This window comes from Helicoverpa armigera, chromosome 21 (genome assembly GCF_030705265.1).
Source record: "Helicoverpa armigera isolate CAAS_96S chromosome 21, ASM3070526v1, whole genome shotgun sequence".
Lineage (NCBI taxonomy): Eukaryota > Metazoa > Arthropoda > Insecta > Lepidoptera > Noctuidae > Helicoverpa > Helicoverpa armigera.
In genome coordinates this window covers 8806358-8833661 of record NC_087140.1, presented here as the reverse complement: position 1 = coordinate 8833661, position 27304 = coordinate 8806358, and the positions used below count along the sequence as shown (strand labels likewise).

At 36.2% G+C, this 27304-nt stretch overlaps 2 protein-coding genes across 3 annotated transcripts in view; both read right to left on the bottom strand.

Annotated features, from left to right (window-relative positions):
- Positions 1-2813, bottom strand: part of LOC110377058 (facilitated trehalose transporter Tret1-2 homolog) — a 40457-nt gene extending 37644 nt beyond the window's left edge. The window contains exon 1 of one of the 2 annotated variants that reach the window (XM_021335746.3): positions 2711-2813. The gene's annotated coding sequence lies outside the window, so the exon portion shown is untranslated. Of the gene's footprint in view, positions 1-1227; positions 1387-2710 lie in introns of those variants that run through there. The other variant, XM_021335747.3, reaches the window with a different exon arrangement.
- A 7176-nt stretch (positions 2814-9989) lies between these two features.
- LOC110377069 (facilitated trehalose transporter Tret1) overlaps positions 9990-27304 on the bottom strand; it is a 28766-nt gene continuing 11451 nt past the window's right edge. Inside the window, exons 2-7 of the mRNA XM_021335761.3 lie at positions 23063-23184; positions 20571-20777; positions 14381-14578; positions 13685-13880; positions 12618-12744; positions 9990-12131 (exon numbers count right to left, since the gene is read on the bottom strand). Of these exons, the coding sequence (XP_021191436.3) occupies positions 11442-12131; positions 12618-12744; positions 13685-13880; positions 14381-14578; positions 20571-20777; positions 23063-23150 (1506 nt within the window). The 5' untranslated portion in view covers positions 23151-23184 and the 3' untranslated portion in view covers positions 9990-11441. The remainder of the gene's footprint in view (positions 12132-12617; positions 12745-13684; positions 13881-14380; positions 14579-20570; positions 20778-23062; positions 23185-27304) is intronic.

Below are 27304 nucleotides of genomic sequence, written 5' to 3'. Positions count from 1 at the left end.
TTTTTATCCATGGGCGTAAAGTAATTCTTACCGGATGCGGGCGAAACCGCTGGCTGAAGCTAGTTAAAAAAAGTGTAAAAATATTTTTTAGCATTACGTAAGTAATTAAGATTGTTTTATAAATGTATTTAGATTATATTAAAACTCGGATTTTCACTGATAAACAATTATGAAATGTCTGTAGCTCTCAGCTCTATGCAGTTAGACTGGAAGCCGACCTCAACATAGTTGGGAAAAGGCTAGGCAAATAAATAATGAATTGGTCATCACAGCTTGCTGAATTCTGTTTTAAATCATATCTGTTATGTTTCAAATCAGAGCTTATCAGTGGACTGTTTGATAGTTTGTTTCTACAAAAGTTAAAGAAAATCAGATTCATGAATGGAAAATTACTTTCATAATCCTTATTTTAGTAAGGAGTATTGTAAGTTTCCATGTTGTATAAGTATGTACTTATATATCGGAGAAAAATTACTTTAGGTACCTTTACCTATTATCGTACCCACTATCAAACCCTTAAAGTTTTTCTAAGCAGTGTCGTGTCCTATAAGACCTAAAAATTGCTCTTAATTGCCGGATTAAAATAAAATTAGAAGTACATTTAAATTGATGAAAAATGAGTCTTTATAGATTCATTTCAGAAACATTTCAGGCAAGTAATTTTCTTTATTATCTTCGAGGAAGAAGAGCGCACGAAATATCCTATCAACACAAATATATCTGTTATAGCTGCCTCTAAATACTTCCACAACTAAATTACCAATACAAATGGATCAAGTATTTCATCTAAACACATTACATGGATGAAATAAAGCGTGAACTACGTATACGATCAAAAGCTTAGATTTACAACCCAAACGACTATTTTAGTCTCATCTTTCGCAAAGTCAAAACAAAAATAACCTTGTATTACGAATAGGTACACTCTAGCAATATGTTTACTATTTGAATACTACACAACTGTTTTTTTTTTGTTTATGGTTTCAAATAAAGAAGGTGCAATTACAGATGGTCGCTTTATTTACTCTGTGGTGCATGCATGCATAATAATATGTTATGCATGTTTCTATGATCATTATAATAACAATATCATTGTTAGTCCTATTTAGTATAAAACAATTGAAGTACGTATTTACAAAAAAAAAGAAGTCTATAATTCTATTTACGAAAAAAAAAGATTAGTTAGAAATAAAAAATAGAATTCCAAAAAAAAAGATAGGTACTCACGTTTTTTTTCAATTGCGAAGTTCACAAAGTTAATTTAAACTGAATAAAATAAATAAATTATCTCAAAAGCGAGTTAAGCACATGAACTGTATTATGACTGTGACACGGTTCCCGGATCGGCGCCTGCGACCAAATGATACGACAATCTGTACTATCAAGCTCGACAGACTCCATTGATAGATAAACTCAATGTATGAGTAATTTTGATGCACACTAACATATAAAAATGTGTGTTTTCGTAGTTTTGTTGTGATTTTTTTGGAGATGAACGTGGTGGTGTTTTGTTTAGGAGGTCAATGCCTTTTTGAACATATTAATTCGTTGTTTAACAGGCACATGTACCTACGTAAAATTAATTAAGTTCTCTTAGATTTTTTTATTTAGGTATTGTCACTAATGTTGGTTTTAACTGAAAGTGCGTAAGTAGGGACCCATATACTTTTCATTTCACCTGGGTCTATCTACAATCAACATTTGTTTTAAATATTATAGAGCTGAAATGAGTTTGTGCGCCCTAATGTCAGTAACTACTAGACCTATTTGAAAAACTCTTTCAGTGTTAGATAGCCCATTTATCGACGAAGACTATATGCTACATTACTTTTTATCCGGACGCTTGAAGCAATTCCCATGGCACACGGAAAAATTACAAGAAACCAGTGGTAGAATCTAATTCGCTGAAAACAGCAACATATTCCCGGAAAATGCAGAAATAGCCCACAGCATTGGCTGCAAATGTGCAATGTGATGCAGCTTCTAAACAATGGAAATGTATGCACCCTGTCAACTGTCTTCATGAGGCAATCCTTCAATTATTGGAACCGCTCCAAGTTTCCGTGGCTAAACTCCTGTATTCTGTATTGCTACGTTCAGAGATTATTTCCTAATTTTACAATTTAATATTGTATTGGTGATTTGAAGATTTGATCTTTGTCGTTGGGAAATGGGCGAGCAAAAATGTTACTTAAAAAGTGGTAATTTTACAGTGTCTAAGTATCTGCTTCAGCTTAATTTAGTTTGCTGATCCAGGTTGAAAAAAGTCTTGAAAATTAAGGACGAAAACTGAGTCGATATATGAAATTATTTACTAGGTCTTAACTTTAACTTCCTGGCCACGGGAGACTGCAGAAAAACTTACACACACCACCACTTAAGTTCCATTTTTTTCGTAAACCGATTGGACAAAATCTGTATTACATTAAAACATTAAATTAAGTTGTATTTCGCCATTACGAAATGTTCTTGCCTGTATAGAAAAGTTTAACAAAACACACAACTTCAATTTCCTATCTAAAATAATTTGCACTAAAAGAACTTTAATTGAAATACCGGAAAAGCTCCATTGCTTTGCTCCAATTATTTTCAAGTTTCAAAAAACACCACAATTATGATCACTTTTACAACTAATAACCGTCTTAGATATTTAACTAATTATTGGACTAAAAACTTATATAGTTAATTATTAGGTAATTATTCCACTTACTAGGTAAGCAGGGCAGACCACCGACCACTGTAGAGTATCACCCACAACTAATGCAGAATTCACTCATTACAACTAAATATTGATTCTAAGGGTGTCATGATAAGATAGACTAGCTATTAAGGTAAAGGGTTCCGTATAGTTGTAGTGTTATTTTATTGTAGGGGGAGATAACTTGATAAAATGCCAGGTGTTCAATATAAGAGTTACGGCCTGGTACATAGAGGGCTTAAGAAGGAACATGATGGGTTTTAGTCAGTAAGAGTCTGACATTCCCTCACGCTGCACCCACAGCGGGAGTGGTCATTTGATGATCTCCCATCAAAAAAGAAAAAAAAGGTGTCCAATACAGATATTTCATGGATAGAGCGAAGCCATCATGGGGGATGAATAGCATGAAAAGAAGAAGACTAGAAAAGAAATAGCTTACCTGCAGTTGAAAGGTGCCTCTTTATAGACGGTCAGATTTGAAAGCCGAATGAAATGCAACTACAAATTGTTGATATATTTATAACTGACTGCATATAACTGCATATAGTTATAGTAGTCATTCATAACAGAAGCTATTATGATCCAGATGCGAAAATCGGTTCAATTCATCTTGTCCATTCGTTCTCTCTCACATTACATTATATCTGTACCTGTAAGAAATTGATGGTAGGTACGTACAATTCAGCCTACATTACATTTTAGGTTTAGCTTTAGAGCTAGCTATTATATTAAATTTTCTAAAAAGCACACAATTTTGGGTCCTAAAAGTAGCAGCACAGAAACAGAATAAAACTGTAGCTATGACGCTATGTAAAGTATTCCAAAAATTTGCTCGTATTCCAAAAAGTCATTAAGTTGATACAGGCAGTCGAACCTTGTAAAACGCTGGTACTCAGCTACATCCAAATGCATCATTGTTAGAAGCCAAGCCCTATAGGAAATGACTAACAAGGCCGCTAAGGATGATAACGTCCTGAAAGATTCGTCAAACGGTACCCTAAACTTGAAGTGCAGTTTATCATGCACCCAGTCAACGATGTACCCCTTGAACAAATGATATATGACGCCGTTTTTCTTCATAATTCAGACGGCACGTGAGTCAAGTACCTGTTTTATTCCTATCAACCTTGAAAAGTAATGGACATCCAACCCAAACGTGATTTTAAACCACTTGAAATTCAGGCTGGTGAGTGGAAGAAGCATGTTAAACTTCAAATATTTCAATTATGTAATAAATACTTGATAGAGGATTGAATTGTCTTTGTAAAGAGGCTACACTAGTGGAATTTGGTGAAGATTCCTGTTTACGTAAGACAATATTATTCGTCACCCATGTCCGCTTGTGTAGCCTCAGCATTGTTATCTACTCTAACTAACCTAAAGCTTGCAAAAAGATGACCAGGAATGCCATGTTGACAATTACAATAGGCTATATACTAAAATGGGCAAATCTCACTCAATTTGGGCGAGGTATATGTCCATCTGTGAAAGTTCTTCGTCTGTGACGACGATAGTAATAGTTCACATGTTCACATCGTCGTTTCAGCTGACATTCGTCCACTGCTGGACAAGGCCTCCACAAGGTTCGCCACTTTCCTTCACTTTCAGTTCACACAGCAGTAACACATTTCTAAAATGACATTCGACCACAACCTGAAGAAAATTAATAGGAAATATAAATTAAAGATGCGGTTCAGAGTGTCAAAGAATGGGAGTCCAGTTCAGCATGTATCATGTTAAATTCCTGACGCTGGTATTTTGCTGGATCAATACAATGACGGATTTCAAGTAGACCAAACCGGGAATATTGAAACCAGTGTAACTGAATACCTAAGTAACTTTGATTCCTAAGTTAAAACAAGTGAACGTATTATCTAACTTGTCATATCACTGTATATCACGGGGATTATGATAAGCCGCATTCGGCTACTGTATTCAATAAACAGAATAGTATGCTATCCACTAAGTAAATAAGTATAATCCGTTTTGAAAAGCGCGACAATGTAGTCATGCTTTATTTGTTGGGGGTTATAAATAAAGTCGTGGTGGCCTAGTGGGTAAAGAACCAACTTCTCGAGTATGAGGGTGTGGGTATGATTCCAGTTCAGGCAAGTACCAATGCAACTTTTCAATTAAATTTTCCAAGTCATTATAATGTAGACCTATTTATTTTCATATCCAGCTATAAGGTGGTAGGTTTCACTCTCAAAGCTTTCCGACAGTATGGGAAAGAATGGTCGTACTCTCGAGACATGCGACAGACACATGAGGCTGACGACAAGATATAAATAGTTAAACAAATATAAGACAATTCGTACTACAGCTACTAGCTATTTACTTAATTTATCATTATCACAATAAAATTGTCGTCCAAATCTATTTAAATACAAATACAAAGAGACAGAGTTTTTTTTTCATATTTGCACATTCTTTTTGGTACATCATTCATGTTTGTCTATGGCTTGGCTTGTCTTTGGCATGTTCTCATTCGTTGAACTTAGTTTGTCTTGCCTTTGTTAAAATAAACTTAGGTTAAACATAAGTCAATATTTTAATGTTCAATAGTACTAGACTATTGTGTCAATAAACGTACGTACGGAATAATTATTGTCTGTATTTGACTTTTGGAGTTACAGTAAGCTTTATTTATTATTTGTTTGATTAATTTTATCTTTTCATTCATGTGATTTTCGGTAGTCAGCCCTGTACCATGCGTTAACTGTGTGTAGTTTTCGTGAAAGACGTCTCTGTACATAAGAATTAACTACCTATCTTTCTAACGTGCGATTGTCATTTCTATCAAGTGAATATGATACAGTGAATTTTTTCGTGGTTTCAGCCGAAAGACGTCTATTTCTGGACAAAGGCTTTCCCCAAGGTTTGCCACTTTGCTGAGCCTTTAGCAACCCGCATCCACTGGTTTTGTTTTGGCTTCATACGATCTCAATATTTGTAATTCTTTTCTTGTCTGTAGTGAGTTACTTATGATTCGTTCCTTGAACTCCTAATAATCAAACTTTGTTGTGTTACTATCCTTATTTTTTCTTTTTTCAAAGAACTGGATTTTATTTACCTGATTCAAAATGTCTAACCTTTGAGTGCATCAACCTTGCAATGTAACATCCTAGAGTGTTCGAGTCATTACTCTTTGACCGTCTCTCGTAGAATATGCGTAGGATTCGAAAATTGCAATCATTTTAGAACGAAGTTCATTGCTCGCATCTAGCGTAGAATGTTGTCATTAGTAAACAAACATCTCTAGTAGATCATACAAAGAAAGTGATCAGAACAACCATAGAAATATTCGAGTTCCCCAAGGTGACATTTTGGACCCTACTTATTTTTATTTTATTTTTTTTATAATGTTTAAGTCGGCTAACATTGCAGTTATTAAGTAGTTATTTTTTTAAATAAGTAGTCAATTCATAGTATACAAAAATTAACGTATATTTGTTAGTTATAATGACAAAGTAAAACTTGTAAATAGTGACGAGCATAGGTTTATCTAAAGTGTTTATTACGCGGCCTACACTCCACATTAATCCTTTAAATAGCAACTGTTTTAAAACCTGTATAAAAGGGGAAATAACTTTTACAGGGGGGGCCTTTATTAGGCAATGCATATGAATATACTAACTATAGGTACTTAATCAATGTCTTTTTGACAATCCAATAATCATCGCAGCCTTTCAGAACTCCTTCTCTATTGACACCTCGATATACAGCTAGTGGAACCTAAATAAAACGTTAGTATTCATTTTATGAAGAAGAGCTTCGATTAGAGTGAAGAAAAGTAACGTCAGTAACGTGCTTCTCAAGTCTACGCAAAATCGTGATCACACTATGAGTACCACAAACTTTTAGACGGGTGATAGTTTGTTTGGGCTCATAGTATAGTATAGTAGTATAGTATTTTATATGGGCCTTTGTAGCCTGATTTAATAAATAAATAAAATAAAATAAATCAGTATGAAGATGAATGGTAGTACGAACATTACAAAGATCAGGCTTTTAGTCGGTATAAGACCGACTTAAAACTTTGATTGGATGAATCAAGATTTTCTTTAAAAAAATATTTGATAGCCATCGGATCAACTTTTTAGTCAGCAGGGTGTAGGTACTCTAAAAGACCCTTTAGCCTGAAGTATCTAACACGTGCGAAAATAACTTCACAAATCCACGCAAAGGTAAATCGTAGTATTGTAATTCGTTCTTGGCACTTATAAAAATGTGTCACGATCAGGTGTAGGAAAATTACAAAATTACTATTACGAGTGCCAGATAGGCTTGCGGTAGTGAAGTGGCCGATATGTGGAGTGCCTGATAATTGTAGGAGGAATTTTCATTACCTATGTCAGTTATAGGAATTGGTTATGTGTCATTGGAGCGTTAGAGGCCATTCTAAGATAATATGTAAGTTATTATTTTCAAAACACGGCGGTCAAAAATTGAAGGGCCCGTGGCTAAGAAACAGCTGTGCGGAGCGAATGATTCCAGCAACGCTTGGTGTGATGACATGACAACTTTCTCCGTGATTCGGAAGGCACGTTAAAGTCGTGAAGCCCAGCTGTCATTTGAACATCTTTGGCAGTCGTTACGTCGTTAGTCTTACCAAGGTTGCTCAGGTATATAACTGGATGAGGTCAGATATGCAGTAGCTCAATGTAAATCTCTGGTACTCAGCTGAATTCGGTAAGACTGGAAGCCGAACCCAACATTGTTGAAAAGTGGCTAGACAGATGACAGATATTGGTAGTTGGATGATGCGAATGCATAATGTTCAAGTTCATCGATCATTTTCGAAAAATACCTACTCTAAGGATTCTTATACATTAACCTATAAATACTTACACTGATGATAATAGATCAACTATTGGCCAGCCTTGGAGTTTGACCGAGTCCCTGCCCATCTCCTAGGTAGATGGTTAAGTAAGAGTTTATCTTATCTAGCAGTTACTGGTAACAGTGTTCTGACCCCGTGGTGGGCTCGATGAACTGTTCGTCATAATCTGCTGCTATTGATAAATATTGTTTTGTTAAGATGCTGTCACATTTGTGTAGGTAATAATTTTTCCGTATTTTTTTTTTGTAATTCTGTATGTTATAGTCTATTGAGAAACATGCTCAATCTAATACCTATGACTCTTCAAAGTCGTTGAAAATGTCGTGAACTATAAATACCTATATTATGTAACTGCAAAAAACATTGTCACCAGCCCTCCTTTCATTGGAAGAAATAAAGACATGAGTATCTGCTGTTATTAAGCCTGCTGACTGCTGAACATAGAAAATCCGTTTTTTGAAAGTCGGTTAAAATACATCAACCAATGCTTTAAACCCTTAACTACGCATTGTTGACATACGTAACACTTTAATAGCTGACTTCTTGACCTCTAAATGATATAATATAACTTTTAATCACTCCATCTTATCTCACCGCCCTTCCCCTTGTGACGTAGAGGGTTAACACGCCGAAGTCCATCGGTATCGAAGACCCATGCATCAACAGCGTGGGGCGGTTAACAAGCAAGGGGTTAGGCTATCACTGACGATGACTGGTCAGTTTAGAAAGGTATGTCACAGTTCTCGACTGTAAGATCCGTTCAATTACTTCCTAGGTGGCTAGATACCATATTTTTTCCATTCGGGAGAAATGGACAGAATTTCACAAAGTTTCTTGATCAATTTTACTTATATCGAATTACATGTTGCGTTTTGGAAATCCGAAGTAGCTAACCTACCTAATTGAAGCAGAATGCATTCATTGAACTTCGAAATAAATATGAAGTTAATTCTAGATCAAGTGTGTAGTACGTGTGTTCCTAAAATGAAAAATAGGTTTGATACGGATGAATCAAACAGTTTCCAAACTAAAGAGTTTCCATATCAAAATGAAACCGTACACAAATGACATCTGAAAAAACATCCAAGAAAAACATTACCAAACGTCACTGTCGAAGTTCATTTTTGCATCAAACGCGAAGAGAAAAAGTTTCGCAAAATGCACATTAGCTACAATAACATTAAATTATTCCGAGTCAACATACCCAACTTTATGTAAATGGCTTGTCATACGAAGATTTCCAACAAAATGAAGGAGGAAGAGTTGGCTATCAAGGGGGCCCATATTCTGGGGCCCAGTGTCGAGTCCAAGTTTGACGAACTGAAATATGAAGTTATTCATAAGATCGACAAGGAACTGACGGATTCGCAGAACGCCAGGGACTATATATGCCAGAAATATGACGAGCTTTGTAACAAAATACAGTATTTGACGGAGTTGGACGCCACCGTCACGGGTTTTAGAAGCGACGTGAAAGCCATTGAAAAGCAGATCACGGAATTGTCAATGAGGGTCGATGATATTGAGAAGAAAGCTATTTGTAGGGAGTGCCCGTCTATTACTTCTTCTAATATGTATTGAGTAATATATTGTTTTGGTCTTGATGTTTTGTTTTTATTGCGTTTTTACAACATCGTGTTGGCCTAGCCTTGCCTTTAATGTAGGTATGAGTGTGTTTTTGAGCCTGGCAAGTATAAATGCAACTTTTCTCAGTAACCTATATGCCTTTCCTAAGTATCTCTTGGACTGAGTAAAAGTGAAGGAAAACGTCTCGAGTAAACCTGGAGCTTAATGAAATTGCCAATCCACGTTGAGCGCACGTGGTTATTAACGGTAATTCCTTCTCTGTATGAGAAGAGGCCTGTGCCCAGCAGTGTTATGAAAAGTCTGATGCTAATATGATAGTTTTATCGAAATAATTTAAATTGATTTACAATCATATAATGTTAATTATCTGAAGTGCGGCGACACCTGGGTGTAGCACTTAAGTACCTAGATATTATAAATACTTACCTTCTTACGTATTCTTGGATAGTTTTGTATAGAGTGCAGTTTTAACCGACTTCAAAAAGAGGAGGTGGTTCTCAATTCGAACCTATATTTTAAAAGTTTAATTAAGTCGACCCTGTATGTAACTAACTGCCACAAGGGATCAATAAGGTAACTAATTTAACCATCTTCCAAGGATCGTAGTGTCATGAAAATTGGCAGCTGTATGTAGTTCTGATGACAATACAACAATATGGTACTGTCGAACTGATCTGATGATGGAGCCGGAAGATATGAACTGGAACTTCATGATAGGACATCGTATCATAGCTGTGTTTGGACTTTTTATAAAAGTCCTGTAATTTTTGACCATGATTAGTGTGCATTTATAAACCGTTTTTTTAGTTTTATAAAGTAGTAATTTATTGGTGCGGTAAATGGAAAATAAAAACAAGAAAATAACATCTTATTATTTATTAACCTAATTAATATTTAGTATTAACATAACATTAACAACGATCACTGTATAAAAATACTTAAAAACAGACAATTGTATACTTTTGGCACATTTTCGTCTTAATTTTAAGTACCGAACAATATTTCTAGATCATTTTCACTGAAGACTTTATTTTCTTTTGCTAATAGATTATTTCCAGGCACTTTCATTAAAGGTCTTATTTTTTATTATTATTTATGTCTTCAGTTTAAATGCTCTAAATTCAATTCAATTTTATAATTTGTTCATTTTATTTTGTATTTTTGGGAAACATTGCATTTTATAAACCTATCTCATAAATTAATCGAGTGTATTAACAAAAAAATCTAGTCAATAAATTAGGTATTATTTACGTTATTCGTTTCAAAAAGGCATTTTAAAATTAAATAGCAATTTCTTAACACAAAAATGCCTAAATTACGTATTTATTATAATTATTATTTGATCGCTTTTAGCTTTTTTTTATTGAACACAGTCTCCCAACGTATGAGTATTATCACAATATATTGGACTCATACACTCATACAAACTTACCTATATAATATAATTAATTAAATATTATTAAATTACTTACTAAAGCAGATTTTGTATTTTGAAACTTTTTCTCACGTCTTACGGTTCAATTTTATTTGGCACTTAAATCTGGAAATTATAAATATATTCAATGAGAAAAAGTATTAAAATACATGAAAAGTCTAAGAAAGTATAGACTATTAGGCCAGCTAAGAGTCTAAAATTATTATTTGGCTAAACATTATTATTATTTAATTTATAAAAAATATCTACATTCACATAAATTCTTATTATAAGCTAATTAATTTTAAATATTAATGGTAATCAATTTTTTTTTTCAAAAATATATTCATCACAAATTACTTGTTGTGTCCTATTAAATATTGCAAAATTAACTTCGGTGGAACTAAAATTATAAAATTAACCATGATATATAAAGAGTTATTTATATTTACAACAAAAAAACGATTGATATAAAGCACAAAAATAATTATAAAAGTTGATTAACGAAAAAAAAATTATTTGTGAATTTTGTTCTAATTTGTTGTCATGTTATTATAACTAACTTATAAATATATCTCATTCTTTCCATTGTTATATAATTTATTACATTGAACTCGGCAGTACTCATCAATTTCCTACAATTTTTTTATAAAAATTGCCTAAATTCAAATAGTATCACAACATTAATTTAGGGGGCCTACCTTCATACAATTTTGGAAAAACATAATTCTGACATAATCAAGTGTATTTTTAGCCACAATGACATAGAAATACTAAGATATAGCGTATCTCTTTAATTTGAAGAACTTCCACCTATATTACTCAATTCAGATTACAACGGTGGTCTATTGAAAAATCAACATTTTTATGAGGAAATTAAGCCCCCATTTCCCCCCAACTTACGCCTTCTTCCCCGCCAAAATAGCCTGAATCTGCGAGACAGTCTTACCCTTAGTCTCCGGAATCAAGAAGAACACAAATACAGTACCAATGACCATGAAAACAGCGAAGAACCAGAAACAACTGTAAATACCTATGGCATCCTTCATGATAGGGAAACAGAGGGTAACCACAAATACTAACATCCAGTTAACGATGACTGTGACTCCGGTAGCCGCTCCTCTGAATTCTACTGGGAACAGCTCGGCCATCATCATCCAGGGTATAGGACCGAAACCCATGGAGAAGGAGATGATGAAAAGGATTAAGCAAACTAAAGGAATCCAACCGACTGCAGATACATTGTAGGCGTCTTTTTGTAACTTGAAATAGATGCCTAAGATGATTAGGCAAATTCCCATAATGGTCGTGCTCTGAAGAAGAAGAATTCTTCTACCAGCCTTATCAACGAAGACGGAAGAGAGATAGGTAGCAATGGTTTGCACGACTCCTACAATGATGGTGGCAATGACGGGAGGGATGTTGGAGCCAGCGGATTGGAAGATGTTGTTGGTGTAGAAGATGACGGCGTTGATGCCGCTGAACTGCTGGAAGAACATGAGGCCGAGGCCGCAGATCAGCGCCATGCGGGACGCGCGGTTGGTCAACATGCTCAGCATGCCGGCGCGTTGACGAGCTGCCTCGTCCACCTGGAAGATGATTACAATTTTGTTAGCATTAACATTCTTAGTTTAATAAAAGAAACAGTTCTGAAAAAGAATGAGAAAAAGATAATAGAGGCCCTGAGGTCTGCGGGATTGTTAGAAAGAGTTACCGCGGCCCGGGTACATAAAAGGCCTACGACGGAACACGACGGTTTTTAGTCAGTAGTCATCTGCCACAGAAATGAACGATGTGACGATACTTAAAAGAGTAGTCCGTCTTGTTGATTAGGTAAAAAAAGAACGATTTGATTTGTTTTAAAACAACATGCGACCTATCATGCTTTCACCATATCAGTCAGTTGATTTATAAAGGAGTTGGATTTGTTTGTGAAAGCATAGTAGGACACTGTTGATGTAAAAAATCTTCACAAAAAAACCCTAGGAAAAATTTCTCAAACTACATTGCTAACTTCTCATAAAGGCGATGTAGAGTATAATCATATGTAGGGATATTATTATGGACAAACTTACATCTTTCTGCATATCTTCAAGTTCAGCAGTGAGATCAGCATCAGGTCCTCTCAACCAGCGCAGAGACTTCTCCGCGTCACGGCGACGGTTCTTGCCGAGCAAGTATTGAGGAGTTTCGGGCATCCACCTGCAATTTACAACCGTAAACTTAGAATAGAACATAATATCCTTTATTTCTAAGTGTATGGTACATTGAGGTTTTAAATTAAATATTCTTTTACATACGCTACCATTGCTGGTGTTTCATTGGTGGTGGTGGTTAAGAAATGTGAATAAAAAGAAATCTTTCTATTTTCAAGCTCTTCGATAAACGAATACTTTGGGAATGTCCTTTTATTCTACTGTCAAGACATTCTTATTTATTTGTAAAGTTATTTCTGATCATGTATTTAAAGTTGTTTGTGTGTATTACTCAGCAGCAATGTAACGGTTAATTTTATCCTGATTTGATTACATAACTTGTATGGATTAACCCGAATATAATCAGCGCATTTTATTTACATAACTAAAATTTTAACAATGCGAAGGAAAATGCCACATGCATGTGTTACTCGCTTACTCGTACCTATTGTCTGTTATTTTAGTTGAACAATGCAGTGAACTCTGCAACTGTATTATCATAATTATTGCTTATTTAAATCGCGGTCTACATATTTATTTCGGTAGCATTTTGCTCCCTTATGTTTCTTTTATCTAACTACATATGTATGCTTTGCAAAGTTATGATGATGAAATACAGTATGGCATAGACATTATAAGGGTGACAAAATTCTTCGTTTTCTTCGCAAAAACATAAAATAACTGGTGTACAGCGAGCCTTCTGATTTTGAAAATCTGACCTTTAAAAGGGCGTATTTAAACCCACTACTTCAAAAATTTACTAGTATGACTGACAGTCGCTCCATGTAAAACACTGGTTCTCAACTGGACCCGGTTAGACTGGAAGCCGACTCCAACATAGTTGGGCGAAGACTAGACTGACGGACGCAGACCCCAACATAGTTGAGTACAGGCTAGACCAATGGACGTCAATAAATGACTCGTCATCTTTATCCAGGTGTACTCACCAGAACACAGCCACCAAGAACACAGGGAACACAGCAGATATGATGGACAGAGTCCGCCAATGCGTCCAGCCGCCCACCACGAACGTGAACAGGATGCCCACAGTCAGGAACAGTTGGAAGAAGGCGCCCAAAGACCCTCGGATGGAGGTCTCCGCTATCTCGCCTATGTACATGGGAGCCGCTACGCAGGCACCACCTGGAAGAATACGGATTGAGAGGTTTGATTTGAGGAGTGAGGAGGCTGTAGACTTAACACCCGAAATACTCAAACGTTACTCAACTTTAAGTCTTCTTGAAAAGTCTTTCTGTTGCTGTAATTTTTATAAGTGTGAAAGTAATACAAAGATGTTTGAACAGAACTTAAAATTGAGAGACAGTTCAGGTTTCTTCCGTTAGGCAGACTAATTCATTTTATTTCTTAGGAATTTTTGGCCTTTCAAGTGCTCCTCCTACTTATCAACAACTAGCTTCCACCAGCAGTTACACCCGCCTCTCATGAGAACAACTTAGCGCAACCAGATATAAAAATTAGCATCTCTCTCTGGATAAATAGCCTATCAAGTACTGTTTTTGTCAATATAGAAGTCCCTGAGATTTGCGAGGTCTACCAAACGCAACTCCTCAACTTTACAGTCTCAAATAAGTATAGATATCAGCAATCCTCTCACTATCAAAGATTCTTTTGCATAGACGTACCAGTAGCCAGTCCAGCGAAGAACCTCGCAGCGATCAGCATGCCAGCTCCGTTCGCGAAGATAGTCAGCAGCCAGTTGAGTAGGAACGGCACAGACAGCATGAGGACTGTCGGTCTTCTGCCCACCTTGTTGGCGAGCATACCCACGGGCAAAGCGCTGATGGCCGCGCCGATAGCGAGGATTGAAGAGACTAGGGAACCTGCAATGTGGTAAGACTTTTTAGCTTTTGGAATAGGTGCGTATAATGGATCCTGTTTTTGTATTATAACGACGATTCAGACAAGGTAATGGAACTAATTGATAGAAGATTTAATTATACAAAAAGAAGTAGAATAAGAAGAGTAACCCAAGTAGACCGACCTAGTGAAATGTATGGTAAATTACTTTGAAGATTGCAATGAAGATATTTTGACTCATGTTCAATCAAGGTATGCATGAAACATTGATAGCATTAAAATACATTTTTCATCACATTATAACATTAATGTGTTTGCAAATGATATATGCTTCAATAAGAAATCACATTTCGTACTTCACCTAAGACCCATCGCAATGTTAATGAAAGCCATAAATTATTGTCTATTTTTACGACGTACCATGACGTGTAATCTTGAATACACACCTCTGTATACATTACGCAATCTGGGGGCCTGCCAGATAACGTCAGTTGAGCGTGATAGTCAGAATCGCTGTAACTCCTCAGTGATACCCTCGAAAGACATTTAGGAAGTTGCTACCTAATTACTACTAGCTGCAATTAGTTGCTAACTTTTTCGGCTACCGTCGTGGTTTTGAAGATAATCAGCATCCAAAGATGACAGCCTTTCTAATATCAGGATGGCTATCACTTTTCCCAGTGTGAGGAAACTACGCAAAAGTATTGAGGTTTTTTTTACCAAACGTTGTTATCTAATTACTACCTTTCAGGATTTTTGGGACCACAACTATTCCACGAATAAAACGATGTTAATAAATTGTATTTTTGCGCCTCTTGAAATAATGCCACGTTTTGGGACTCTCTATATCTATTTCCAGGAGATCTATGAGCAGTGACAACGATTCTGACGATCACACTAGTGTGCCCCTTATCACGGGATGGGGTGATGGTGGGATGGATCTCATATTATTAAAAGGGTTACTAACCTATCTTGTCATGTCTTCTTACGCATGTAAAAGAAATTATGTCACGGGATTTGGCATTAGATCGAGGGTATTTTCCGTCTGAATTAGACTGGGGGTCGCCAAAAATTGAATGAAATTGATCGATGACTTAATGTCGTACTGAACTTTGAACTTTTCTAAAATAGTAGGTATTATCAAATTGCGATTGATTGAGTGTCACAAGGAAAGGTATTTCAGCCGCTAAACTGCAATATAAAGTACTAGTTGCATTAGGCGATAGCAAAATTACTAAAGATAGCTAAGCTCGCTTTAAAAGTGATAGCTTTTGGCTTTCAACTAAATATTGCGAAACTTGTATATTTTTCCTTGCTACAAACGTAGAAAGATATAACAAAATCACATCAGTTACTTTGCCAGCGAGGCTACTTGCGAGATAAATGACACTGAGCGAATTTAGTTTGGAAGCATACAAATGGCTCAGACTGTTAGACAAGTGACAACTTTGTCCTGAAACATTTAAAATTAACGTCCACCGAAATCTCTTTTGCCGAGAATGCTAAACGGTTCAACATAAACTTAAATCAAATACGAATTAATTTATTGAAACCTATTTATAAGATAGCACCCCCAAAAACGCTCTTTCTTTCTTAATTTTATGGCTGGAAAGAAAAAACGGTGATGAACAAACTTTCCACCATAACTACGTCACAGCCCGGCCCCCGGTTAAAAATAAAGAGTTGCAACAACACTCTTTCATTCAACCTTGATATAAATACGTCGAGCAAAACAACAAAATGCACTCAAACATTCAGAATAATAATAATGTTACCAGCAATATGTTCGTTGTACTTCAGCTGTTCTCGCTCACCCACGTGAAAAGTTTTATAGGACAATATAAACAAGACAAGATCATAATATAATGTTACATGTTCTATGCCCAGTGTTTAAATTAAATATCTTTATAAGAAAATAACTGGTCTTATGTCTAATATCAATCGGTTTGACTGTCGTAAGAATCGCTACACATAGTCTAAAACCAAATCGTCAGTCGATTCCACTGTCATTAGATACCTCGAATAAATATTCAGTCCTTTATCTGATTTTGACTGATAACTTCATCTTAAATACCAGCCTATTTGTAAGTAATACTGATAAAGTTAAAATTCTAATGTCAAAAGCAAACCGCTGCAAAGAAATATTCCATGGAGTAGCTTCTGCTTTAAAACAATTTTAGGAAAAGCATTCGAATTGAGAACCTTCTCCATTTGGGTAGTAAATTAAAAAGCAACAAAGTCCATACATGACAAAATACATAGACTAAAGACAGACGAAAAGCTAACAAAGTCACAAGATAATCGTACGATAAGAAATTCTAATGTTTGTTCTAAAGACGTTAATTTTTGTACGGAGGCGTGTCTTCCGATCCCGTGACAGCTACGTCACAGTGGCGTATGCCAAGAAAAATGTTTTGCTCGTAAATATAGCGATCTGTGTACCAGTGGGGATATTTTATCACCAAACACCGGATACTGGGTCCCGATAGCGAACGCTTGCATTTTGTTTGACTTATTGACTGTCAGGAATTTATTAGGGATTATATTTCTAACTAGCGACTGCGGTGCAATGCTAAAATTAAAAATGACAGTATTTCTCCATTATTTAATGGATGTTATTATAAATATTAATTTTCCTCTTTAATCACTCTATCTATTACAAAAAACAGCATCAGCATCCATTGCGTAGTTTTAAAGATTTAAGCATACATAGGCATATAGGGACAGAGAAAGCGACTTTGTTTAACACTGCTTTTACAACTTCATTGCCATTAACTCGATGGTCAGAAATGATAAGCTGCAGTACCTAATTATTTTTGTTGCTAGTGCGATAACGATAATAAAGTATGGAAGAGGACATCCTACACCGAGCCCGAATAAAGTTAGGATAAGATAGATAATACTAGTGAAAATGTTTTAGATAATCATTCAAACTATGAAAAATATAAATAAATAGCAAAGTTTTAACGCTTGATGGTTTACAGCAATAATCATCCTCCTGCAAATACCTGTCCAAATATTATTTGGGGTAGGAGCAGCATATTTTTTTCCTCCCAAATACTCCCAATCAATGCTCCCATACTCTTCTATCTAAATAATGTATGAATGACAACAGTAAAATGAGTTAATGTATAACCAATTTAAAGTGCAGGCTTCAGAAACATGAACCGTTAACCATCACTGATGTGGCCACATGTTTGTGATAATAACGATTACTTCAAATCTTAATGGGAGGCGTGTTTCTTGTTTAGCAACCAAAATAACTCTTACAACGAATACCAACCACCCACCACTGTCTTGCGTCGCGAACATTGTAAATATAACATTTTCAGCAAATATTTTGCCGCCATTTTACCAGATGAAACCGGTTTTCGCTAGTTTTTGAGCGTCGTTTACTTATGTAATGTTTGTGTAGGAAAATATTTTTGGCGCTTATTTTTAGTAGGGCCATTTATCAAACTGTTGTTTTTGAAGATCTTTTGGATTTTTTAGACTTGAATTATATACGTATAGCGGTCTTGGAAAGTTTCAGAATAACGTATGAATGAGAGCAGTAATGGTCTTGATAATATAATCGTTTGAAATGTGATCTTGTTATTCCATTTTTTTTAATCTCTTTAAGATAAATCAGAGTTAAAACACATGTATGTAAGTTTGTCTAAAGCAGTGGTTCTTAACCGGTGGTCCGCGGACCACTGGTGGTCCCTGGAGGCATTCCAAGTGGTCCGCGAAGCCTAGCTTCGCGACGTTGCTATACGTTATCTAACTTAATTTTTATCGACTTATAATTGCGAGCGGGGGTTTTCGCATGGACGTATATCGGGTGTGTCGTACCTATTCCCCCCATTCATGAGAATGTATGTTTGAGCTACATTTTACGTAATATTTGGTTGAAGTCCGATAAAAATTTCGCGCTCGCTTCGCTCGCGTATTCAGAAACTATATGCCCTTGTTTTGGCATTTGTCAACAAACAAAAAGTTAAGTACGTTTGGGATAAATTTTTCGTAATATTTGGTTTAAGTCCGATAAAATTTCGCGCTCGCTTCGCTCGCGTATTCAGAAACTATATGCCCTTGTTTTGGCATTTGTCAACAAACAAAAAGTTAAGTACGTTTGGGATAAATTTTTCGTAATATTTGGTTTAAGTCCGATAAAATTTCGCGCTCGCTTCGCTCGCGTATTCAGAAACTATATGGCCTTATTTTTAGTGCTAATTTAGGTAAACCGATGAGGTGGTCCCCGGCAAGACAAACATTAGTTAAAGTGGTCCCTCATGTCAAAAAGGTTAAGAACCACTGGTCTAAAGGATCACCTGATTCGTAATACAAGACATTTACCAAAAATATCCCTATTTTATTAATACCCATGCAGAGGAAAACCTGGCCAATTTACCGAAACCGGCGATAAATTGTATTTTCCTGTATGTACCGTAACTATTAATAAAATTATTAATGTACAAGTACGTAAAATAAACTTTGGTACAAGGAAATTACTTAATGCAAACTGTCTCGACAAAAAACCCAAACCAAATTGATAAGTGCATATTCAAAAATACATTTATTCATTGCAGTATTCAACTGCAAAATATAATTATTATTTAAAAATAATTTAAAAATAAAATTTTAAATGAATATATAGGTACTTGATCGTTATTTTTATACTAAAGCTATGTTGTTATAATCTGGTCATCGAATACATTATTATTTTATTAAAGGAGTACTTATAGGCAAAGATTAATGATGTGTAAAGATAAGTGTGGATAGTGGAAGAGAAACACTTTTAAGTAAACCTTTGCGTTGACCAATCAAATGATAGTAATAACTCCTAGAAACTGTTCTATGTCATCAACAGTATTTGGTTATCTGAATTTGGGATCTTCTCTAGTCAATAGGTTCGTAAGGTCATCATCGATCATTATCATTCCCCTGCCCTTGACCTAATTTCTCATTTACCTCTCGATTTGGCGCAACATATCTTCTGTGTCCGTTCATACTTCTGTGTCTAACTTCATCTCGCAAGTAACCATCTATCTGTTCTTTCGGTCGTATCCATTCAATTCATGATCAACACCTTCCTCACAACATAGGATCAACGACAATCATGGGTAAAATTAATACAATTTCTTCCCTTAGGTAGTCACTCTCTCTTGTAAAAGACAACATCTAGAATGACGACAATGATGACGAAAAAACCACAGTAGGTGTGTTCGGGGTGTGTAACGTTCGTCATTAAGACAATGCAAGGACGATGAAGGTTTAATTGATGACCAAATAACCGCAATTACGTAGACGAGGCTTGTGTGGGAGTTCCAATGATATTCCAATACGGTTTCGAGTTTATACGAAAACAGGAAGATTTTATATATCCTTCTCGTGAATAATATACGAATATGAATGTATACTTGTTTGTATGTAAAGAATATTTTAGAGGACGCATACAACGTCATTTGTATTTGTTCGTAGTTTTGCAAGTCATTCGTTTGTTGCAGGTTCATTCGTTTTCATGGGCAAACATCCTCTGTCTTTGAAATGAATTGCTGATGTCACAAACCTCAAGGCAAAGCAAAAAAGTTTGCACAATGCAAACTTTTCGTCGGCTGATAGTGTAATTGGGCTCATAAATAAGTCGAGATGGTAGTACGCACAAAGATGAGGTATTCGGTCGGTATCAGACCAACTGATTGGATTAACTATGACCTACAAAACAAACTGTCAATCAACCATCAGACCAACAGTCGGCAGGTCAGAATGCAAGGGTCTTATTCTAATTCGGACAATATTACCATCTTTAGGGTGCGTCTACAGGGTACATGTAGCTGGAGCAAGTTAACAAGTGACCAACAAAGCTCGCGAGTGGGTATTCTGCTTTGGTACATGCGCGAGTCGCTGGACCCGCACGTTATTAAATTGTATGTAACCTGCGCAAGTGCCTCAGCACGCGCAATCTACTTCCATCGTGTAGACGCACCCTTAAACACCAGAAACAATGCTAATTCCTTCCACAATCCCACTTACTGTCTTTAGTATCCAGCAAAAAATCAGCAGGTTGGCCCAGCGAGTTGATATACCCGCTGTAGTTCCCTGGCAAGGCTGTTGTGTTGAGTGCAGTACCATTGGCTGCTGTGCCGTTGACTATTGTGACGTTTTTGAAAGGCTCCAACTGAGGTAACGCTGGGGAGGTCCATGCTAGGATTGTGCCGCCCGCTACTGCGCCGATGGCCGCTGCAGAAAAGAAAATTTGTTTAAGAAAATAGGTACGGAGGTAAGTGAAGTTATCTTCGTGGAATACAGCCGTTACTTTGCTAGTGATTGTGAAAGTTTCCTCTAACTTGACTCTAGCTTGACATCTTAGAGTTATGCACAACTACCTTTTGGGACACAGGTTCTTAAATATGCTGTATCTCTCTTTTGATAAAAATATCTTACGTAGAATTCTAACAGCCTTTACCTAGATCATTGTTAGTTTAATTAAAATTACACTTTAAGTAATTATATGAATATTAATGGTCCTACTAATTAATGTCAGCAATGGGACTAGAAGTACTAACTGCCACAATAAAGATGTCATTATACCACTCATTACAGTTACAGCCTAAACTATAGTTACAAATGAGTTTTGGCAGAGCAAACATCATTACACTTGAAACAGCTAAACAAATACGCTGTCCCTTTTTAGAACAGAACATATGATTCACCGAACACATAATAATAGTATCAGTATCATTCATTCATAATGATAATTTATTTAAAACCACAAACTTCGCTCAAACCGAAAACATACTTGAACTTGAACTGAAAAGTGGGCCTTGGGTGGGTGTTATTTTTAAAGCTGTATTTTAAAAACTACTAACTATAAATAAATAAATCACAGTCACAAAACATAAGGGTCTACGCTTTCTCAAGGAAATTAAATATTGGAGACGATAGCATATCAATCAAGTTTTGATAGTGACCTATATGCTCTAAATAATTTTCAGAGAAGTCGGATCAATTTAGAGTTGCAATCATTTTTCATGGATCGCCTCGAGGTAAATCTAAAATACAAAAATTGCATTCCCTCTTATGTCTAAAGGAATCGTGATGATCTTTCTCTGACCGAAAGCCTCTTGCCTTATCTCACTAGTTGTGTACGAAAAAGGCCAGTCCAAAAGACTCGGGAATCTTGATGATCTTTCTCTGATTGAAAAGAGGCCATAGCTCGTAAGTAGGGTACTAAATAGGCCGATGATGTCGATGCAGATAACTGGCGCCTGCATCAACTGCCAGGTTAGGCTAGTCTACTCAAAAATAACCTGATGCTGAGCCAATACCGTGATGCTAATAGTCTTGTCAATGTAACGTCTATTTTTGTTTATGACGACTTTAACGATGTATGTATTGTCATTGTTTAAGCAGTTACAAGTTTTTTGAATGAAGATCTTGGTTGTGGTGGTCTTACCAGTCAAACGGAGTAAACTATCGGATAGACAGTGTAAATCATTGGAAGCAACATCTGATAAGACTGGAACTGAGTCTAACCAAGGCGTATTGGGTTACCCGGGTAACTGGGTTGAGGAGGTCAGATAGGCAGTTGCTCCTTGTTAAATACTGGTACTCAGCTGCATCCGGTTAGACTGGAAGCCGACAACAACATAGTTGGGAAAAGGCTCGGTAGATGATGGTCCGATAAGACTGGAAGTTGCCCCTTACATGTTAGGGAAAACTAGGCGGATAATTATGAATTCATACTCATATCTAATTGATACGTATAGCTTTGTTTTTATAAGCACTATGTTATTTATTTGTGAGAAATGGCAAAAAGTTTCTAAAAGAGTGTCCGGTTATGTAATTCTGAATCTGTAAGATGTTGAGTGCTATAATATTTTTATTGGACGTTCGTTTGAAAGTCAATGCACTGTAAAGTCACCTTTTTGAAAAGTAGCAAGCAGAGGTCATGTGAGTGCACTATAATGCAGTGATTATTGTAAACAGAATTAACGGAATGAGTAATCATTAGCATTACTTTGTATGTTAAAACAATAGCAGTCTTTAACTACGTTCTTCATTTAATAATTCAGCTATATTAAGGTGAACATACAATCATATTGGATAACGTAACTAGAAGATAAATCAATACTTGGCAAAAATCTCAAAACTTATCAACCGAATCTTAAAACGTTATACATACTGAAGTAAATTGACGGCGGAAACATTATTAAGGAAACCTGTACAGCCTATAATTAAAAGTCCCTTCAATCCCCAATCTACCTTAGCAAGCGTGGGTATTTACGTTCATTCCTTTTCTACTGTGCCTTGCAGTAGAACAATAAAATTAATAGTTTAAAAAACTAAAAAAATCACCCTTGTCATGTCTTGTCATCAGAACTAAGAGCGTGTGCAAAATTTCATCCTAATCGAGGACCAGAGAGTGGATCAAATTAAGATTCTAAGATTTTCTTACATACATAGTTACAAGTGAAACTAATATAAGCGTGTTAAAAAGGCTGATGATGTAAAAATGAGCTTACCCGCAACCGCAGCGATATACTGATTCGTTTTTCTTGTCTGTCCCCCCTTCTCCTGGACATCCAACATATGCATCGTCGGCTTATCCATCTCTGCAGTTTTCTAGTATCCTGGTACTCGCATTCTGTAACAAAAGACATTCAGTTCAATAAAAGGGGAAAATAAACTAGTTAACATTGCCAAAAACAGCCTATTTTTAGAGAACTTAATAATATAATTTACGGACCACAAAAATTTTGAAAGTTATGTTGCCTAAATATCGCCTGATATCATAATATACCCTGGATAAGACCAGGAGAATGATGAACGCTTCTAAACTACATACAATGCACATAAGAAACACTACATGGTTGAACGGCGAGTAGAAAACCACATAAAAGTCTACCCTACCTTTTGTCACAGAACACTGTTACCTACACACAAATATTATGCCGTAAAAACAATATAACTGTCACAAAAGATTACAATTTAACACAATTCATATGCGAAGAACATTCAGCTAGCAGTTCTATCGGCATTTAATTAAGATTATCTCAGATATTAACAAGTACACAGCCTTGGAGTGACCGCCGAGCTAATGCTAACAACTGCTTAATTGTGCTAATTTGTTCAGCAAATAACTCTATGCTAGTACCGTTACGTACTTCTGTTAAATCCTATTAGAGCAGAGTAACGTACGTAGATTTCCTAGATAAGAATTTCAAAATAAATGAGGAAAATGAGTTTAAAATCTATATGATCAAGATTTTTAAAGCAATTTCTAGAATAAGCTTTTAGTTTAGTAGTCAGAAGTGATAGCACGGAAAGAGATAGAAAAACCTGTGAAGTTACCTATATCTGTCCAATAAGGATCCTCGTTTTGAAAAATGTGTTTGACTCCGTTTTAGAGATAGAAAATAACCGTCAAACCCTCAGGACTGCTCTATGATAAATGGCCATTAAATCACCCAATTGTCAACAGATCCGGAAGAAATCAATAGGCCATACAATTGACCTAATAATCCAACCTTAGCTAGAACATTCGAGAGGCTGCAGTAAACAGATGCATGCAGGGGTCAAATCAAGCGCATCGCGCGTGCATTACGCGTTAACGAAGTTCATTGGCGACAACAAGAGGATCTCGAGTCATGGTCCCGATCGACGGATCCATAAAAATTGTATTGTATGCTTATTTCCGCACTCGTTACCAGTAGGGCTGTGAATGCTCCAAGTTTTAAGCGAATATTTTTTTCGATGACAACTTTCCTTTCATTTCTATAGCTATCCTATCCTAACTTTTGCACTTCCTACAAGGTTCAAAAGCTCCCACCAGAGTGGGTGGGAGCTTTTGAACCTCTGAGGTGGGAGGATCAACCCCAATCTCTATATGTCAATCTAACCCACTCAGTTTAGAATCTAAACTGACTTGGATCAGTCGTTCAAGTAAATATAAAGCTTATTAATTGAATCTTTATAAACAAACTGAAAATCTTACCTTAAAACAAAAACTGACTCCTCTACCGAGTTTCGAAAATAATCGTAAAACTGGTACGTGTACGATTTACAAAATTCATTTTGATTCAGCAACCCTATTCCAGAATAATAGATGCATAAGAATGACTCTTTATATTCCAAGGATCTCAATCAAACGGTTGGCATTCGTTCGGCAAACCCACGCGACGGTTCCCATCGCAAATCACGAATACAAACAAGACAAGACCAACTGTTCTCGAGTTCTGTGGGTAGATCGACTAATTGGCTAGGCAAATAGACTGGAGCAATGAACCCTGGGAGTACCTTATAGGTGTGAATTCCATCTTTGCTCGTTACTGAGCAGTCAGTCGATTGAGGAAAAGAAAATGTCTATAGGTTACAACCAGCTGTTGAATGCAGTTTTGGGAGATTTTCCTCGAAAGAAAATTAAGATTTTTCTATGTGTTAAAAGAGAGGAATATTTGACCTAACCATGTTGACCAAATATGGCCTTCTTTGTCATCTATTCTGACTACTGAAGGTCTCAAATCATAACAGGTTCAGATCTTTGTTTTGCAAGGCAGTTCAAAATGCTAGTCCATTTCTGTACACATTGCCATGACTTATTTTTTCGTGTAAAGCTTGCCAGATTGTTATAATATAGTTCTTAGGTAGCCGTCATCCTCATTTCATTCCTAACAGATATTCAAAAGGAAACCTTTACTTTAAGTATTATAAGGTAAACGTTAATACATGTGTACAGCTTGCCAAAAAAGAAGGCCATTGCAATTACACGTATTATATATTTATACATAGGTGCCAATTTTCCTCAACTATTAAAACGATTGAACGTCCTCCGCTCTATAGTTTTGGCACTATTAATGAAACCTATTTACCTAATATGCAAAAATAACCTAGTTGAGACGAGACAGCCTTTATTAGCTTCTGCTTTATATGTGAAAATTATCCTCCATCTTTTTTGCAATAAGAGTAGAGTAAAATTATACTTGCTGTCGCAAGATAGAGGTATTGAAGAAGATATGTATCGTCGGACACAAATAATAAATTTCGATTACATGAGAGGAAGATGGCGATTATGGTGATGAGTAATCTACATTCTTACAAAAACGAAAAGAAAGAAGGGTCTTTAGTGTGTGGATATTTGATCCTTGCTCAGAGATCAATATTAGGTAGGTACAACGGCTAGCCCTGCCAGGACTCCGGGATTGTTCGAAAGAGTTACCGCGGCCCTGGTACATAAAAGGCCTACCATGGAACACGACGGTTTTTAGTCAGTAAGAGTAAAAAAAAGTACAACTGCTATGTATGAAATGACCCCACCAGACTACAGTACCCAATTTTATAACAATAACGCCTTCGCATTATAAACCGAGACAACCAGTGGGGTTATTGAATCATGCTCTCAGTTCAAAAGGAAATGATCGTTTATTCTGTTAACCTGCTCCACATGTAGTTACAAAGTAACAGTTTAAGGAAGAGCATCATTCTTACGGGTAGACGAAAATAAGTGTAGAGGCGATTTTGACATTTTGCTGAGCGGGTTTTGCGTGGGTGTAAAAATATTTTCCTTATGTCAAATTATTTGCTTTCTGTTACTTGATCTTAACTTTTATTTTTTAGTTTGTATTGTCCGTATCTTTTTAGGGTACCCACCGTACCCAAAGGATAAAATGGGACCCTGTTATTTTCGCTCCTCTTTCCGTCCGTCTGTCACTAGACTGTATCTCATGAACCGCGATAATAAGAGAGTTGCAATTTTTTGCTCATTTTTGCTCGATATCGATAACGGCAGCAGGTAGATGCGGTTTTTTTTCGTTAATAAATGTACTTTCATTATTTCTATTTTATAAAAGGCTCTTACCGTTATGTAACTGAAAAATAGATGGTGTAATCTGGCCTATTTCTATATCTTGCTTTCGCAATCATAATGTTTGTACCAGGCCATGCGGGTACTATCTGTGGATTGTATCTAGAGGTATATATGGCGTTATTATAATATAGCTCGCCTATGGGCCGGTGTACTGCGGAAACTAGGTACTTCGTGCACCCGCATTAAGATTAGCATGTGTCATTTCTCAAAAACATTTTTTCAAATCGTGCCAGTAGTTTTTAAGATAACGCATTAAAGCATATAGCCTCATCCTCCGAGCCTTTTTCCCAACTATGTTGGGGTCGGCTTCCAGTCTAACCGGATTCAGCTGACTACCAGTGTTTTACAAGGAGCGACTGCCTATCTGACCTCCTCAACCCAGTTAGTCGGGCAACCCCTTGGTTAGACTGGTGTCAGACTTCTGACACCAGTGATGACTGAGGCTTCTGACTATCCGCACTACTACTTCTGACTACTGATTAAAGCATATAGCTTCCTTAGGTTTATAATACATATGTATCCATTGGTCAAGTGTTGTGCAATTTCAAAACCAGTTATAATGTTGCCTTTACATTGTAACAATCTTATACTAATTAGCAATTCTATTTGAGGATATGATTAGAAATTAGTATGTAGGAGGAAGTCTGAATACCTCAGTATTGGTAACCGAAATGTATTTAGAAATCTTTGCCACGGTGTATAAGCATGTAGTACAGAACATGTTAATAATTAATTTGTCTGCAACACGATTCAGAAATCGCATAAAAAAAAAGAACTGAAGTTAAAAATAAGGCAAATTATGACATATGGTTGCAAAAAGGACCAACGGAGCGATGGATGCACCTCGTGCAAATTTTTAACTAGAAATATTGGCTAAGGGGGGGTCTCAGAACTGTGGGAT